The sequence below is a fragment of the Spodoptera frugiperda genome, chromosome 1 (genome assembly GCF_023101765.2).
Source record: "Spodoptera frugiperda isolate SF20-4 chromosome 1, AGI-APGP_CSIRO_Sfru_2.0, whole genome shotgun sequence".
In the NCBI taxonomy this organism is placed as follows: domain Eukaryota; kingdom Metazoa; phylum Arthropoda; class Insecta; order Lepidoptera; family Noctuidae; genus Spodoptera; species Spodoptera frugiperda.
The window spans coordinates 14,042,562-14,056,342 of NC_064212.1; the positions used below are offsets into that span (position 1 = coordinate 14,042,562).

Consider the following 13,781-nt stretch of genomic DNA (forward strand, 5'->3'; position numbering starts at 1 on the left):
TCGATTATGAATCGCCTAAATAAAATTGATACAATATGTTGCCATTATGTAAAACTGTAAAAGGCAAGTAATTTTTTATTATTTGTAGTTGGTAACATTTTTCGAGTTATTGATGAATTTTCTTTCCTACGCACTTCCGCATTTGTTGCAGTCAAAACAGGAGTGTTTCTGTTTGTTGTTAAAATATAAATTTAAAAACAGTTCTTCGTATTGGATTAATAAATCTAGCAAGATGACTGTGTTGACCAAGCCGAGTCTTACTATTAAGAAAATCCCGTTAATAGAAGACAGCCATTGTGATGGGGTACGTATAATAAAAAATAATTATGATATTTAAAAATCGTACATTATTTTAATAAGTTTTTAAATGAAATAGCCAAAATATATTTAGCGAAACATAAGTTGGATGGATTTAATTATTTACCATAACAAAAAAAAAGAATGTTGATGTATGATTAGTTTTAATTTGTACAGTAAGTAAGTATACGCTGCAGATATGCGTACTACCGCCTTATTCCATAAAATGAATTAGCTGCTAACAGTTTGATACGTGTGACTTTGATGCATGTATTGATTTCTGTTCACTATGTATGGTTTTGTAGCTAAAAATATCACGATCAATATAATGAACATGCAGGTATCCGCAACGATACCGGTGTAGGTACGTTTGGCTGGCGGGCAGTTTTAAAGAATATTTAATCAAAGTAGTTTATAGTCCTAACTATGATTCGTCTCTTTTGACATCTTCGGGAAGAGTCGGACCTTTAATAAAAGTTGGTCAGGTTTTGGGTACAGAGGTCTAAAAAAGCGGCATCTTGATTTAAATATTATTTTTGGACTATCGCGCTGATCAGTACCTATTGTATTACTTCTACAATCATGACTAGAGATGCCCTAAATCACTAACTGACCTGGAAATGGTCGAATCGGTCAGTGGGTCATTTAAGGGGCGGATATTTCATGTCATCAATAAAAAGATGATGGATTTATTAAGTAAATAGACTGTTTATTAACTATCTCTAGGTATAAACAACATAGGTAAACATTTTATTTAGTAATGATAAATGAGTTCGGCATGTAACGAGATTATGCCCTAATTTCCCAGGAAATCATCGAGATGCAGCCGGCAGGGCCTCGCAAGCGTCACCATAGCTTGGGAGCTATCCTCTGCATGGGCATAACGGTGTTCCTCCTAGTTCTTATGGGAGTCATCACAGCTCTGCAGATTTACGAACAAGTTAACTCTGATGTGACCCAGCGTAACCGTATACAGGGCTTCTGCTCCATTCCTCTGAACGGGGTACGTATTTGTTTTATGTATGTATGTATGTATGTATGTGTATGTATTATATCTTTAGATAAACTAAGATCACAGGCACGAGCAGAAACAAACTAAATCACCGTAAAAAAACTTGTGGGCGTAACAATACTATTATGTACTTATATTGTAGAGGGCATTTATATGGTCAACAAGAACACTATTTCATTTCCACGCAGAAGTAGAATATTTATTGGTGAAATATTACAATTAAGGAATATCTAGAAACTAGGTCATAGCGGTGACCCTGCGCGGTGCGGCATACGTGGCTATTTGCGAGTTGTTCAATGTACAGCCAGACCCCTTTCATCTTAATAGAATAAGTTGAATGAGTTAGATCCTGATTTAGTCGCAGTTCAGTTAATACTCCGTGTAGCCACAGCATAGCTGTTTAGCTAAATCAGTATATCGTTTTGAGGCTTGCAATAATAATAACCATCAAAGCAAGAAATTCAATTGACAAACAACTGTCAGCAGTTGCAAATACTGACAATTATTGTTTTGCAGAACTCTGCAAACGATTGGTTTCGAATTCACTGTTAGGTAAATACGATAGCATAATGAACAAAATGGGAGGTCGTCCACAGTCACTGCGTGTTATATATCATACGCAGTCTAATTTGGTTATACCTAATTACCTGTGGGTACTGAAATTTTCCCCAAGTCGATACTGACTCCACAGTCAGTAGAAGTCATGAAATTATATATAGGTTAACAGGATACAAGATACGCAATGAAACGATTGAATATTTCCCTATCCATACTCGTATCGTATCGATTACATTGCAACAAATGTGACCGTCCTTGCAATCGTAAAAGGCCAGTGTAACATAATAACATTATATCAAACGCCGCTTGTCTGGGTATTATTGACCCGCCCGCGCCCACTTGACTCCGACCTCCAATAGACACCGTGCACCTCAATTAGACGAATAGATGTTCATTATTTTATTACTGTCAAACATTCTTATGTCACGCAATTTTTAATGTTCCAACCAAAACAAGTTATTTTAGGCCTTGGTTAACTTGGGATTAATTTGACAGTGATGAATTCACGTTTAACAGAACTGGATGGTATTTAGTATGGCGTGTTTACATTAGGTCGTTCGTAGCTCGGTCACCGAAGGCGGCGGCCGCATTCGGTTTAACAGAAACCGAATTAATACGGCCAAACCGAATACGGCCAAACGAATACCTGTTTATATTAGTTGGTGACCGAATACGGCCTGCAGCCGAATACGGTCTAACCGACTAATGTAAATGAGCCAGTAGGTAGCAATATTATGAAGTAATGAAATTGCTACGAAGTGTGCTTTGTACGTGCACATTCGGGATTCTAGGGTCTCTTGAAATAGATTCAGTTTTGACCTTTCAGATGTAGGTATAATTTTTTCAATTTGATGAAATGGTTCTTTTTTCTGTTTCAGGACATGGAAATGATGGAGTCCCACAGGATGCCACTTCACTGGAAGACTGCCAATCTTGGGACCACCATTCAAGTTAGTACCTACGTATTTTTGTTTCAGAACAGACTTATAAACATTGATGTCATCCATGAGCCCACTCATGTATTAATATTCAATTTTTCCTGTAGCAATGAGGAAAATTATTAGGTGTTATGTAGGCATGTTGGATTTCTGGAACGCTCCTAATTAATAATAAGTACCTATAATAAGCTGCAACAGTTACAAATAGGGATAAATAGGACACAAATATTATATTTTTATTTTTAGATACAATTTTATGTTATAGTCACTCATTACTTCGTAATTCCCAATCCCCAATTCACTAAACTCTTAATACAACGTCCAGCTTCAAATCTCAAAAGGCAACGCGCATCTTATACTCGCTTTTTTGACTTAGCGACTCAAAGTTGATCTTTGTCATTGATACGATTTCTTTCAATTTCTAGTCAGTTTCTCTTCAATAACTGCAATAACAATGTTGTAAAAAATAAGTAGTTGAATTCAACTTTACTTATGAGCATATTATATGCGTGGAGTAATCATGGTAACCCAATTCCCCCTTTCTCAATCCTCCCAATGCCCGATTCCCGAACAACAACCCTTAAATTCCTAACCCCCAAAAAGCCGGCAACGCACTTGAAACGCCTCTGGTGTTTCATGTGTCCATAGATGGCGGAAATTTCCTATCATCAGGTGATACGTCAGCTCGTTTACGGCGTGTTTCATAAAAAATGGTAACCTTAAGCATGTTAATTAATTAATATAAAAATATGAATAAAACTGATCCAGGTGGTGAGCGTGACGGAGGACGACGATCCGGACCACTTGATGGACATGCTGCGGGAGGTGTTCGACATCGACATCGAGCAGTCAGTCGAGAAGATATCCGTCTTCAACAACGGCCACCCCGTCAGCTTCCTGCATGACTTCGAGGCTAATATCACCGGTATGTAGTAAGAATACTTTTTGAATCAATATTTGACCCTTGCTAGTCTTTCCCATCTTTTGTTCTCGGTAATCAACTACTGTTAGCCACTTTGCGAATATACAGAATATACTTATAGCTGAATGGTACACGTCAAAAGTAAACTCTATTGTAAAATTAGTAAACCTCATGAGTCCTCATATAAGTTTTTTGTTCTTTTGTGGGGGAATTGCACAATTTGATTCCCCCTAGTGCTTTCCATCACCGAACCACAAGACAATCGGCGAAGCGTCACCGATTCATGGTAGATGTCCCACCCACTCGCACGAAGCCTTTCACTTGAAGCTTCCTTGTGCGAACTGCTAGGTGGTGGAATTCTTTGCCGGAGTCTGTTTTTCCTGATGGGTATAACCTGGGTGTCTTCAAGGCCCGAATGAATAGGTTGCTTATGGGCAGACGTGCTCTACCGTAGGCCGTATCATCACTTACCATCAGGTGAGATAGCGGCCAAACGTCGACCCAGTAAATGTAAAAAACAAAAGTTTTTCAGTGTGGATCACTAGTTCTGAATAAGTGTGCGTTGGTCCGCAGGTATCGTGGACTCGAACCGCTGCTTCATGATGGACATGGACCCGGGCGTGGTGGTGTCCCCGGGCGAGCTGGCGGCGGGGCTGGCGGCGGGCGCGGACTTCGACGTCAGCCGCGTGCGCACGCCGCTGCGCGCGCTGCTGCCGCCGCGCCCCGCGCCCCGACACCTCGCGCAGCTCTGCACCGACAAACCCATCTACCCGCTCACCAGGGATGTGGCTGTTGTCAGTCAGTATCGCACTACATATTCTTATACAATCCATATCGTCTTTTCTATTCTTCTCCCAATATTATTTCGCAACCTGTCAATCTGTCAAACTCCTTTACTATATTCTATTTTTTTTAACTTTTTGTGATACGTAATTTCTTTGGGATTTCATGAGCCTATTGTCAGACACAATCAATACTAAGTAATAATACTTAAAAAGAGTTTACATATTTTTTGTTGACTTTTTTCAAAATTTCGTCGTGTTTTGATTACAGTTCGCAAGCGGGCAGCTGATGCCCCCCCTCACGATTACATGCACTTTGCCGGCAACGGCGTGCAGGAGATAGAGATCAGTAACCTCGCCGAGCTCCTGCAGTACGAGCAGGACAACAAGCGCACTGACTAGGGACACGGGGGACCCTACGCTACACGGAGCATGTAGCTCGTGGAGCGACACCTGTTCTGTGTCACCTGTCACCCGTCACTTGTCATCTGTCACCTGTCACCTGTCATCAGTTCACGTTAGTACTCCATCTACTATCTACTCCACGCTAGAGAAATATTCACGTGGATGTAGAATTTACTTATATACAACTTTATATAATTAATTTGGTCAGTTTAATTTTAATTAGTTTTTTCTTATTTGAATATTGTAATGTAATAATATTTAGAAACAGTATTTTTAGTTTAATAATTTGTGATATTGTATTTCCCTTCTGAAAACTGAAACTGAAATGTTGCGCACATTGAGTGGAAAGGTTGTGTCCATCGGAATTTTAATATTTGACTGACGACAGAAAATAAGAGCAAACTTAAAGTTTTACTTCAAGATGGCTCTAATATGTATGCCGCTAGTCAAACACTGGCATTTATTAATTATCATGGAGAAAATTAAAAGGAAGGGAAAAGAAAATCTATTTAGTTTTTAATGAAAGCACATCATAAAGTGATATTTGACTTAAATAGAGTTCTTAGTAACTTTCGACACCTTGGTTTAGTCGATTTCAAAAGTTATATTATCATAGTTTTAATTTTAGTTAATTCTGATAAATATTTGATGCTGTTCAAGAATATTATATGTGTAAGGTTATAGATATAGGAACATTATACCTAATAAGAATAGAAATTATAATTGTGTAGGGCACGTCGTATCTTGCGATAAGCACAGATTAAATATACCTACATTTTACGTTAAGATCTCATGTTTTGGTTCCATTCCAAAGAAATATGTTTGTAAAACAATGTTACTGTTTTACTAGTTTCGTTATAATGATTGAAAATGTTATGCATTAAAGTATGAAATGTTTTATTTTATAGTTTTAAGTTTACTCCGCTTGTACTCATCTAGGTGATTTATGACAAAATAAAATGTTTAAAAATTATGTACCTATGGTTTTATTTTGCTCAGGAATCCTGTTTGACCCACTTCATTTCAAATTTTTGGCTCACCTCCTATAGCCTGGGATATATCATAGTCATCATAAAATTAGTTGGTTAAATGTTACATTTCCAGACACGTGTGGTGTAAATGGTACCTACACTTGAAATACATTTTTTCATGAAAATATTTCAAATTAGTCTGAGGGCCGAATTTTAGTAGAAAATCATCCTTTTTAGTTCTGTCAGCCCACGTAAGTAAAAGCAAACAATGTTTTAGTTCCTGGTACATAGGATAGATGGCACTAAACACAATTTATTTTAATTTAATCTTTCTAACAATTTGCTTTTTTGAGAACCACGCGACGCAATACTGCGCTTTCTGCTTTATTTAGATGTAGGTATGATATAGACAGGTATATATCTAACACCTAACAAACAAAAAAAGTCTGTAGGATTTTCTTCATAGACATACAATTCTTCAACACAAGAGTACTTTCCTCAATCAAATATAAATTATTTTCACATTCTAGTACAACTAAACATTAAATAATTTTACTCTCTATAATAAACTTTATAATATACATAATTTATAATTAAGAACGTCTATCGTCACACCTTTTTATCCCCGACTCCGTGTTACTACTGAGAAATTGTCGAAAAGACGAAAAAAGCCCAGTAATACCTACTTTGTCCGATCCGGGAATCGAACCCGTGACTTCTCGTCCGGCAGTCGCACTTGCGATCATTCGACCAACGAGGCAGATGAATTACAAACAAAAATTGTTGGTTTATTTATTATTTAAGTAATTTTCGGACAAAAATATAATAAACTTACCAACTCTTGATTTTGGGAATGAAATTGTAAAATTTTCTGAGTGGAGTACAACTAGTAAGTTGTAATCACTACTTATCTTCTCTTTTACTGAAGCACAATAATGCAACATTTAATAATTAATTATATAATCGTACGATCCTGAAGCCACAAACATTATATAGTAGGTATTTTTATCATTTGTTACTAAATACATCCACGTGGGTGCGCGCATCGAACAGCACTACAAATTGGCATAACCAGCCGCAAGACTGTGCCACGCTCCCGTATTAACATAAATCAGTACAGTAAATAGCAATACAATAAAGTCTCCGAACAATTGCAGCGGAGCATATATAAATATGTCAACAAAAGATTTACAAGCCATGTATTCCGTAATAAACTAGAACGAAATGCTATACAGAGTGGAGCCATTGTGCCGGGACAAAACTCTCAGAATGTAGGTAGGACGCGAGCTTTCTTCCATACTTCCATTTTTGAATTTTATAGGAACGCGAGCGCTCCGCACGCCGCGCGCCCCATTCTCGTGCATGCGCACGCCACTATTGTGCGCGACGTGAATGCCCATCCTTTGATGTCTCCACGAATTTCCCGATGTACAGTTTTTGTGCAAATTCTTTTGATCAATACACAACAACGTGCCTGTGTTTCCCTCGACTGACTGTACACCGCAGCCGTTACATTCCTACTTGCATTGTTATAACTAGGCAATGGGATACTTAATCTGGATTAATGACTTGTTTGTAAAGCTGTGTGATTGTGTCAATATCAATACCAGGCGTCAAGTATTGTGTTCGGCTCACAAGTCGCAGTATCGGCCGCGGCCGGCGCCGGGCGGAGAGCGCCGCGGGCTCGCATTAAGATATGCAAATGTTATTAGGAGACTACGCGCGCATTATCTTTTAACTGGCGCGGAGATACGGCGATGTTTCCCCGCTTATAAACAGCCATTGTATCGGAGATCCTTCAGATAATGCGGTCATTAACGTTCACCTGCAGGCTTGCTGCTAATAACTCTAATAACTACGTTATCTTCGATGCTCAGGGAGGACTGTCGATGGTGACAACACTGACGTTACGTCACTAAGTGCTGTGTTATGACTCCTTGTAACTTTTTCAGATGATTATGTTTATGAAAATGTACAACCTGGTCTTGTTTTTATAAAAATACAAAAATAGAAAAAGCAAAAAACACTATCCTTTCGTCATAACAAAAATGTGTGGACATTATCAATTTATACATCAATCTGAATCAAGTATGACATCTGACTTAGTGACAAAGTTATAGTAAAGTTATCGCGGTATTACAGTAGTGCAGCTGACCTAATTTATAGTTCGGACCTTCTTTGTCAAAGGGCAACCCAATCGAATTTAAGTTATGCAAATCCCGGAGTGGCCAGTCCCTTGCCCTTTTGACTAGTGGACAGAATCCTTAAAGTAAATTATGCAGCTCTCGATATAGAACAGTTTGAGGATAATTACTTTCTCGGAAGTTGTTTTCAGTGTTAATTTGGAATAGAATTCAAATACTTATTTATTATTCATCAGAGGCTCCATAATAATTATTTAATTCTCCTTTTGATTCTGATCCATTATTGACCAGGAGTCCGGGGTAACGTGTCCGGAAGTGACCGACAGTTGTGGCCCTCTCTGTATTCGATATCCACCATTGTTGCTGGCAATGTACTAAAGGCTACGGACATGCTACGCAGTTAGCTACGGCGTAGCTTGCTCATGCTACGATGATGCTACGCTTGTAGTAGATCATCCATTTTGCTATTCCTAAAAGATTATAATTAAGACTTATTGTTGAACCGTAATAGATTATAAGATTATTTATGTTCTTCTATAAAAGGTCGTATACATATCTCGCTACATAAATAAACCAGTTTTAAAGACAGGGAAAAACTATTCATGAAATCTTAGTTCAGCGAGCTTATTACATACACAGAGTGAGGGCGCGAATTCCGCGGTACATAATATGCAAACGGCTCGGTTTCGGTGGCGCGCCGGCACAACGGGCCGGAAGCGATAAACACAGGCACAATACGCACCGGACGGCCGCGGATCCGAGATATACGGACCGGACGGAGACTTTGTGTGGTGTTGTGTTATTGTGCACACATAGAATAAATAAGCAAGGAATAACTTGTTTCTTCTGAACAGCTCCATTGTGCACTGTGCTCGAAACTCTAAATACAGTTCGAGGAACCATGTTTCTGTTATTTATAGACTGATGAATAATTACTGATGAATATTGGAAGTAAGTGAATGTTTCATCAGTGAACATGATATAGAAGGTTATTATGTAAAACGAATCACCAACTCTTAATAAGCGCGAAGTTGAATATAAATAAGTTTGGCGCGGAGTTAGCACCTCCACCTGTCTTGCAAGACTTGTAAGGATATTACGGCACGTCCTCGGCGCGACAACATGTAGGGAAGCAGAGAAGGACTACTTGGATAGGGAATATATTGGTAGTATTAGCGTGCCCAGGCCTATGTCCAGCAGTGGACGTGAACAGGCTGATGATGATGATGATCGTGTCTGGACGTCCAGAGATTGTTACTATCCTTTTTCTCCTCTTCCGAAGTCATTTGAGACAGATACGACTATTAGGTATTCTTTGTCCGACTCTTCTGTCAGACATCTATTATTACTTCAATGTTACTTAAATTAAAAATGTTATTTCCTGGATGGCCCAAAGGTGAAAAGAGACAAAGGTCGTGTATACATATCACGCTTCGTGAAAAATATGTTGATTGGTTTGAGTTGTGGACAAAGAAAATGGGCTAGCTTTACAATAGTGTAAAGCAAAGCCCATTTTTGCTTTCCTCATACCGTGTATCTGTACAAAGTGCAATGTTTTTTGACGTGCAGTGCATGCAGTGGTATCTCTGAGCTTCTGTGCTTATCCCTAATACTGTGACACGATTATTGAGTGTCGGGAAGTGCTGCTCGTGTCAGCTAATGGAATGCGCTTGTGGCATATTTCGGTTAGTTTTACTTTGAAAACTGGTTTACCGAAGATTTAAGATTGGAAACTTCGGGATCCATCACCACTATATACAAACGCTGAAGTCTTATACACAATGAGAAAATAGTTTACATCCGATGTTGGTAATATCAATGAGATTACTCTAAAATGTTCTCAATATGTTAGAGCTGATCCATTATGTAACTAATGTATTGTCTCGATTGATATTCAACTTTTTGTAGAAACTTTCGATTCGATCCTTTTGATGATGGAAAATTCAAAGAGTACCAGTAGTAGTGTGTCCAATGAAAATTCCAGGAAAACTGGTTAGACAGTAGCTATTGTTGTTTTAGGACGTCTGACACTAAACAGTTTGTTGCTATGATGAGCGAGACGAGGAACGTGTTTAAAAGTGCGTACGCCACGCGCCGCGCCGCGTCAAAATGTTGCTCGGCGACAGAATATTATTTTAACCAGAAGCAAATAAGTGTTAACACAGTTTCGAACTTTAGGTTCGTGGGAATTAGTAGAGTAAATAAAGCACACGTTATTAGGAAGATATTTTTGTTTGTTTCCCTAATGTTATTCCCGTAGTATTCCCGGCGGCGCGCCGCGCGACATGGGACGCCACATTAGAGGCTCGAGACAGCGAAATATGAACTCGGTAAAATATTTAACTTTATATGTATTATGTCGTGTTGTGACTTTAATAAAGATGTAGCTTGAAGCCTCTTTTGTAACGTACGTTCGGTTGTCTGGCTTTCTTTACAATAATTTAAAACCTAATCTTTATATGCCGTGAAGAGAAGATTGGACTTGCAATAGGTACAATAAAATATCATTCTGAAATTGTCAATTTACATTCAGCAAGCTGAGAAGTACCATCATCTAAAAGAATCATCAAACGGTGATTCTTTTACTCTGTGTGAAAATAAGACTACTCTAAAATGGAAAATGATATTTTTATTATGATACGATCATAAATTTTCACATGTATTTAGAAGCAACATTTATGATTAATACTAAATTAAATTGCAGTTATACGAAAAATCAATAGATTCCATGTCAATAAATAGCCGTTTTAGTTGGATTCCTAATATATTGTTTGGTCGATGTTATTCTTCAATTCCCGCAGGTGTGTGTCACAAAACAACAATATTATACGGTCTTAATTAAACCCTTATCAGTGCTCAAACATTGCCAATAGGCCGTTCACACACGATCCAATGGAGGAGATACACGATGTGTGCCGAATGACTTGTTTTGTCTGCACGTTTGTGTCGTGCCGATATCATTTGCATATCTTAATCCGGTGGAGGTGGCGCCTGTCCCGGGGGCTTCGCCTTTATAATGCTAACTGACGGTGGATGTAATCAACCTGCTTGCTGGTACACAGCCAGGTGTTTCTAAAGCCAGCGTCGTACTGTGACTTCTTAAACGCCGCACTGGGCTCGATTTCTGAAACTGTTTCGTGAGCACTCCGTATATGTTATGACTTCTTTCTATCTAAACTGGGATAAGTATTGAGGAAGATGGGAATGTTACGGGGCTGTTTGTTTGTTTGTTCCATTCGCTTTGTTATAAAAGATATTGAGATTAAAGATTTAAAAAGTGCGGAAGTAATCCAAGTGCTATTTTGATTCCATTTTCTTTTGCCTCGCATTGTGTTGTGCAGAGCCCAGCTAATCTTGTATCTGTTTCTAAATCTACTTCACAAATATAGTCACGTGTTTCATTTCGTTTCGTTCTCCACAAACCGAGCAAAGTTTAAAATGCTCATTATTTTAAGCAACCGCTTTCTCAAGGAGCTCGGCGGTGGCATGTATACACACTCACAAGTCCTCTTTGAAGTCCCAAAGCTAATAAACACAATGTTTGACGCTCGTGTCATATGAGGCCGGCCAGACTTGAACTATTTTAATCTAACTTGCGGCCCACGGACCGTCTTTGTAAAATTCGCAACGAGTATTACCCTTGTTTAACGTTTCTTAATAAATAACCGCAAACTTTACATTACTGTCATGTACAACCTTAGCTTGAGGTAAATAGGGGCTATAATCGAATGTGTCAGTATAAAGGCCTGTGGTTTCTAAGACGTATCGTGCCATAGCAAAACTTCGCAGGATTTTCGTTATTGAATTTTGTTAGTGAGATGTAAGGTTAATGGCAGTGTTTGGGCATCGCGCCGACTAGTCACGTAGGGGTAGGCAGACCGGCTTATTCAATACTCGCTGACACTTTGCACCGCTCACGTACCACCGTTTAGGTAACTGAGAATTTTGGTTTACAAAGATATGTTTTGACGGTTTTTGACATTTCCAATCATGATATGCTTGATGTAGGATGTAGGTAAACATTTATGTTGCTTGTACAATAATATCTAAACCAGGATATTTGCATATACATTGAAAATGAATTCATATAAGTTGGGAATCAGCAACGTTGTGTTGCGATTGTATTTTTTCACACGTGTAGCGAACATACCTGAGTATATGTTTACCTTGTTGTTGTTGGTTTAAGATACTTTAAAAATGGATACTTTACATATAGCTACATTCAAATGTAATGTTTTTGTGTAGGGTACCGTGATGACGCCATAAAGGACAATGTGCTTTACGATGTCAAGCCGCGAACTTTGCCTATAAAGTGTGGAATTTGGGCGGGAGCCCCGCAATGGCGCTCCGTATGCATAATACAAATACATTCATGAATTATTCCCCAACATGGCGGGTGGAAACGTTATTGAATGTCATTCGTAGCCGTAAACGTGTGCTTTCCGAAATATCTAGTTCTGGCTGCAGGTGTCGCTGTATAAAAATATTGCCCCATAGTTTTGCTTTGGTTACGGGTTTTTTACGGAACGGTTTCTGCAAAGTAGTATGCTTTATGGTGATGGCATTCTTGCAGTGGAATATAGTTTTAAATGTCAATAATCGTAATTCTGAAATAACTTAATTTCCTGCATGGGCGAGGAGGCACTAGTGGCTTCACTGATGTAGCAGATATAGTTAGACGCCATTATAGCATCGATACTACTGATAGAAGTATAACAAACATTCAGACGTGTAAAATATAAAGTATTGCTCAGTATATTTTTATAATAACTATCGCGAGACATACTAAATGAACTAAAAATCACGGTTTACTCACGTAAATTAATTGAGAAAAGCTATACTAGTTTCGTTAGACGCGGCGTCGTCGCGCAGTCTACGCACGCTGCTCATGAAGAGTCTCCAATATTAACTCCAGTACAGTCTGTTCTGTGAGTGAAGTAAAGATAGTATTATACCAAGTGATACATATTGTAAGCTGAAACGAATCATCTCATCATTACCTACCGTAGGCGTACCGTATGTGCGCAGGTCGATAGCCTCAAAGCATCCATTTTCCCATTCCTCAAAGTAAGTTTGTAGTCTAATTAGATGCTGCAGTACAGCATTTCATATGCTAACGATGCAAACGTGGAGATCAAAGAGGAATATGAGGAACATAAGTTTTTCTTTACTGCGGGAGTTGTACCTACTCTCCTTTACATAGTTAAAACATAAATATTGCTCGAACAACCTGTAGGTAGCTAGGTAACACACGGATACGTATCAAGTTATACCAACCAGTACAAACTGACCGTCGAATGTACGGGAGGGTCATATAAAGCGAGACAATGATAAACTGGTTTTGTTCAGCTTGACGTGCAACCTCCACGTGTTTGAGCACACACAGTGCAGACAACTTCGTTTGAAAACTTCGAGGAATATCTAATGGATGTGCGCTATATTTTATAACTAGATTGCATATAACGTGATAGGTAGATATATTGAAGTCTTACGTTAATGAATGACTGACTGACTGACACACAACTGAAGTCTCACATGAATTGTATTGTGAATCTGATTTGAAAATAGTAACCTATGGAGTTTCTTGCTCGTTCTGCTCCATAGGAATCTACACTTTGGAACGAGCAAATAGCTTCACTAGAGGACTGACCGACAGACAGACGTTATTAATATTATTATATTTGCTTTGACGTTCAAAAGTGCCTTCCTGGTCTAATTGAAATAAATAATTTTGACTTTGACTTTGTCACTA

The 13,781-nt window shown here is 38.6% G+C and overlaps 1 protein-coding gene across 1 annotated transcript; it reads left to right on the forward strand.

The window, feature by feature from the left end:
• Window positions 1–105: 105 nt before the first annotated feature.
• On the forward strand, window positions 106–5,887 carry LOC126912209 (uncharacterized). Its single transcript, XM_050703303.1, has 6 exons — window positions 106–304; window positions 1,106–1,300; window positions 2,746–2,817; window positions 3,574–3,730; window positions 4,301–4,525; window positions 4,781–5,887. The coding sequence occupies exons 1-6, from the start codon at window positions 113–115 to the stop codon at window positions 4,909–4,911; spliced, it is 972 nt and encodes a 323-aa protein (XP_050559260.1). The 5' UTR covers window positions 106–112; the 3' UTR covers window positions 4,912–5,887.
• Window positions 5,888–13,781: the final 7,894 nt, after the last annotated feature.

Excerpts from the sequence above, each read along its gene's own strand:
- LOC126912209 (XM_050703303.1), top strand. The coding sequence starts at position 113 with ATGAATTTTCTTTCCTACGCACTTCCGCATTTGTTGCAGTCAAAACAG. Across the intron at positions 305-1,105 it reads AAGACAGCCATTGTGATGGG|GAAATCATCGAGATGCAGCC; the intron begins GTACGTATAATA and ends CTAATTTCCCAG. Across the intron at positions 3,731-4,300 it reads CTTCGAGGCTAATATCACCG|GTATCGTGGACTCGAACCGC; the intron begins GTATGTAGTAAG and ends GTTGGTCCGCAG.